Source organism: Etheostoma spectabile, chromosome 22, assembly GCF_008692095.1.
Source record: "Etheostoma spectabile isolate EspeVRDwgs_2016 chromosome 22, UIUC_Espe_1.0, whole genome shotgun sequence".
Lineage (NCBI taxonomy): Eukaryota > Metazoa > Chordata > Actinopteri > Perciformes > Percidae > Etheostoma > Etheostoma spectabile.
In genome coordinates this window covers 8777688-8783096 of record NC_045754.1, presented here as the reverse complement: position 1 = coordinate 8783096, position 5409 = coordinate 8777688, and the positions used below count along the sequence as shown (strand labels likewise).

Genomic DNA, 5409 nt, shown 5'->3' with positions numbered 1-5409 from the left:
CCAAATCCCTGGGGGCAAATGGAGACGGCTTTATCTACAGTGCTCATCAGAATACCAATGAGCCTTCATCACATCATACCGGCACGCACACCACGGCTCTACTCCTTAATACAAAGTTAATTCATATCTCAGTTTCGAGGCTAAAGGCTGACAGACTCAAATCAAAATAATCACAAACCTTAAATGAGGAGTTTTGTTGGAGCTGGTCCATCAGCTCCAGGCTGAAAAAAACTTTTATCAGCAGGCTGACTGGAGAGCTGTCTGACTAACTGTCTGACTAACTGCTGGTAAGATTGGATTATTACGCCTGGACAGAGCGCTACTGGCCCTGATTCACTTCAGTGGACCCACTACCAACAGTACTACTACAGTACCATTATCAGTACCACTACTCCTGCTACTGTAACTAACTTTAACTTACTACGACAGTACTAAGACTACAACTACCTGTACCATTGTTACACAAATAACAGCAATACTACTGCTGCAACTGCTACCACTACTATCCCTAAACCTAAAGCAACTAGTACTAGTAAAAACTAGTACTACCACTACTTCTTAAGTCCAATTTCTAACACTGCTGATACCACTACAACTGCCGCTGCTACTACTACTGTGACCACAAGTAGGCTACTAATATCACTTCAACTGCATGTCCAGCTGCTAACACCCCTACCGCTACTTCAGCGACCATCTCTACTAATACTATAAGTCCAACTGCTAACACGACTGCTACCACTACGATGGTTGCTTCTGCTACTACTACCACTAGTTTTGATGTCTCTTCATTGGCTTCTGATTCAATTTAGGATTCCATACACATATCATCCTCTTCATCTATTAGGCTTTGAGTGGTCTTGCTCCAGACTATATTAGTGAACTAATAATGCTGTATACCTCTGCTAGGTCCCTCAGGTCCTAAACAAGGCCTGCTAGTTCTCACTCGTACAAGACTGAAAACACAAGGGGACTGTGCGTTTGCTGTCCCGGGTCCTAGGCTGTGGAACGCTCTCCCTGGTACTAAGGACAGCAAAGTCTCTTGGGTGTTTTAGGTCTCAGCTAAAGACCAATCTCTTTTCTAAATGTTTTTGTGCATGAGCCATGTGCTCTATTTTGAGCAGTGACGCCTCTAACTGTTCTGTTGTAATATTTGCGTTGTAGTTGTCTTTTCTTCTTTAAACCTCGATACCTTTATAAGCACTTTGTAACCTAGGTTTTCAAAAGCTGCCTCTACTACCATTGCTATCATTAATTCATATACCAATAGTGATAATATTACTCTTGCTGCTATTACTACTAGTGCTATCATTACTATAACTGGGAAGTTGAATTACTTTTGGAGCTTGAAACAGTTTTGCATAAAAGGTTAGACAAGCACAGTCACTATTTTGAATTTGGAGGATTGAGGCCCGTTATCTGTACATCTGGGGTTTGAGCCCCTGTTAACCTACCCGTAGACACTGTTGTTACAACTACAACTGCTAATCATCCTCTTCCTCCTGTCACTGTGAGTCAATTGTTACGGAAACAATAAAACAAGGATGTGTCATTTTCACCACATCTACGTGTGAACACAAGACAACTCAATGGCAACATTTGTTTTTATTAACAGTTATTGTTGTTAAGTAAAATTCAAAGGTCTAATGATTTTCTTTTGGTTATGTTGTATGTGTATACTTTATCTTTCATAAATGCAGCCTGTATGACATCAGAATACCAAGTTTCTTCATTTAACGGTGCTTTCATGGATAACTTCATAAACGCAAAGACAGATCCTTCTTGAGTTCATCCTCATGTAGAGGCATTTAGAAGTCCTGGGCGTACAGTATGAATAGAGTGTCATCTTGATGGTAGCACAAACAGACAAATTCCTTTGGTTTGCTACTGGGTGTGTTTGTCTGCCATTTTGGGGAGAGTGTCTGTCCCGTGGGGGGAAACAAAGATAGGGCACGTCCTGTGGACCGCTGAAACCGTCCTGGTAGAGGAGGACTGGATGGGTGGAGTGGTGGAGGGCACTACAGATGTGAGCCCTTAGATAAGAGGGAAAAGCTTTTGTAACAGGATAATGGCTTCCTGTTTGAATGCTTCGCAAACTGTTTGTCAGGTTACGGCGGTTTTGTACAGAGACGCGTTTATCTGAGAATCAGGCGGCGGGAGAATGCAAAAAACAAACAAAGACTCCTTATGCTGTTTACTGGGTTATGATTAAGCTACTGTGACAGCAGGAAAATATCTAACAGGAAGGAGAAATGTTAAACAGGAAGTTGTCTGGAATCTGAGGCGAAAGAACACTGAATTGCAAGCCTGCAGTTATGCAACTCCATTAAAGTCACAGACACAGCTAATGCTTTCCACTTTTTTACCATGGTTGGCGGCATTAAAAAGACCACAAACTGTTGCAACACATTTTACCATACAAGACAAAGTCAGATTGGGAACAAGCCTTGTGTACTCATTTACACTTTCCACCAACTGGTCTTTCAAGGCGCTACCTTCAAAACACAATTTGCAAGCAATTGCCTTACTTGTCAGGCTTCGCTTCTACAACGGTGCTGCCAGACAAAACCTAATTTATTAGAAACAAATAAGTTCTCTGCATTATTTCAGGTGTATCATGTCATCACAACATGCTCGCAAAAGTGCATAGGGAGGAATGACAGAAAAGGTAGAAGAACAAAAAACAACGCAGAGGGTGACCAGAGGAAAACCTTTCCTGCTCTGACACCTGTCCTGATGTGGGATCATCTATCTTAGTTCTCTTCTATCTGCAGCATCTCTTTTCTTGCCAGCAGCCTGAGGATGTTAAGGCACATCTGTCTCCTGCAGATGGCTGTTACAGAGAGAAATGTCTCTGTATAGCACAGAAACAGAGATCTGAAGTGAGCTTTTCACACTGCACACTGAAAGAGGCAACCCTGATGTGAGTATAATGTGCCCGAGGAAACCCGGGCCTCAGCCAACACTCTCCAACTGCAAAGCAAAAAAGAGAGCGCTGTGCTTTTAAAGAAAGAAAGACATATGGTCTTAATTTAACTCCATACAAAGCTAGTCCGAAGTTTCGACTCTCTTCTTTTAGATTAAACTGCTGCAATGTGACCTTGATCCACCTCTGCTAAAGCTTAAAGCACTTTGCTCACAGCAGCACAGTCTGAGTTTATCACTTCTGAGGGATTGAAGCAGATTTGTCAGACAGCCTTTGGCTCCACTGCCTTGAGGGTGCATACCAGATATCATCAGCCTGTTTAGCTAACTGTCCAGGAGCCTGGTGGGTCCCAGTTTGACCTCCAAGTTCCATATTCATGTGACATTGTGCGCTGGTAGCCTGCCAATGCTGTGTACAGAGCCTTGATCCTCTGAATTTAAAGCAGCACAGACAAACTATGACAAGAACTTGGGGGCTATAGAACTGTATATACAGTATCTGATATCTACAAATAAAAGTTCCTTACACATTCAGCACACCCTGTTGATGCCCTAGTCCCCCCATTGGGTATACTCACTCAGCAGCTGGCAGCGCAGGACCTGCAGGCTTGTCTTCATGGTATCATGTGATCCGGTTCCTCCTCCACAGTGCTCATGGTTCTCTAGTAAAGACAGAGAGAGAGAGTGTTTCAAAATCACATTCAAGTCATGGTCTCAGTATCAGTCGAGTATTAGTGTGACATACTAGGATTATGTTTGGGCAGGTTTAAATAGAGTAGACACGGAAAAGTAAGAAGGGATCACAAATAAGATTGTGCGGCTTAACCTTGGCAATTTAATCTTTGTAATGACAGCCGCAAAACGGTTACACCTCCCACAGTGGATAATATGAATTCCACCCAACTAACATTTCACAATAAAAGACCAGGTAGGAGTGCAGTGGTGGTCGGCCTCAGCTGCTAGGCTTCAAATCAGCATTGGCATCCTGCAGGCTGTGCTGGTCAGTAAAACCAATTATGGAACAATAAACATTGACCAGTAAGCCGTGTTCTGAGACAGCCGCTGGGTGTGTCAGGCTGACAAGTACCCAGGGGTGCTCTTAAGTAGAATGACTCACTGATGGCCTTCTGTTAAATGAAAGAACACACAAACACACAAACAAAGACACAAACAAAGACAAAGACAAAGACAAAGACACACACACACACACACACACACACACACACACACACACACACACACACACACACACACACACACACACACACACACACACACACACACACACAGGGAGACGTGTGAGACGAGAGGGACAGACAACAAAAGCATAAAAATAAGAAAAAAAAGCACAGGGTAAGAGTGTTGATCCTTTCATAAGTCTTTATTTTTCATAAATGGAAACTGGCTCTGGAGACTGAGGAGGCAACACACTACATCTGAGTCATCCTGATTATATTGCTGCCACTGTGGCAACCTTTTAATGTTTTTAAACCACATGGAGCTTTAAATCTGAACAATGCAAGCACAGACTATTATATTTAAAAAAAAAATTGAAAAATGTGTTGAATAAGAGTGGAGGTATCAACGGAACAAGCTCAAGCATGACGAAGTAAATGTTGAACAACATCTATCTATCTATCTATCTATCTATCTATCTATCTATCTATCCATCCATCCATGCAAAATGGCCAGACAATTGAATGGATTTCTGGTGTGTTTGCATTTTAACAAGGGAAAATCAAAAGCATAAAATAATGGGCACAGCATTGTATCAAATGACAATTTGTAAAAACACTTTTCTATTTCTCCTTCTGGCTACACTCTGATATTACAACAGCAAAATAAGGCATAAAATAAAACATTAATGTAAAAGAAGCAACTAAATTGGTTATCAAGGCACACTTTTAGATGGCAAATAAACACAATTTTGTAGAGTGTGAAAGAAAATGAAAACAAATGCTTTCTGCTTTGCCGCTCTAACAGTAACTATAAAGGCGTAGGTTCAGACCAAATATAGTGCGAGTAATTCCAAAACAGTGCAAGATTACAGTAGTAACAGCAGAAAATGATTTTTTTTCCAACTTCACATCTGACGAAGTGACACAAGCAACAACAGCCCCAACCCATCCTTGAATCCACCTTAATGCTACAGTAATATCAGTTCCATTGCCGCTTTAATCCTTTCCTGTGCTTTATTTTTTATAGTGTCATGTTCCTGGCCTAATGAGCTCAATGGCAGGGTGTGCAGAGAGCAGCTGAGCCTCTCAACGGTGATTACACCTCATCAGCACTGCCAGGCCATCTCGGCCTCAAAGACACGCTCTTTAATTTGCAGGGCACAAGGGGTGAGTATGTATGATATCACAACTGAAATGTATTTTAAGAGGCATTCAGTTGAACTGATAGTGATTAAAGTGTATTTTGAAGACACTGCTATCATATGCAATACTATCATTCTAGCATGCTTCTGTAATATTTGACAACCCC

At 41.7% G+C, this 5409-nt stretch overlaps 1 protein-coding gene across 3 annotated transcripts in view; it reads right to left on the bottom strand.

The window, feature by feature from the left end:
* The window catches only part of tmem108 (transmembrane protein 108), a 38392-nt gene that overhangs the window by 11565 nt on the left and 21418 nt on the right, over positions 1-5409 (bottom strand). For all 3 annotated transcript variants that reach the window (XM_032503663.1, XM_032503665.1, XM_032503664.1), the window contains exon 2: positions 3501-3584. In XM_032503663.1, coding sequence (XP_032359554.1) covers positions 3501-3540 — 40 coding nt within the window. In that variant the 5' untranslated portion in view covers positions 3541-3584. The remainder of the gene's footprint in view (positions 1-3500; positions 3585-5409) is intronic.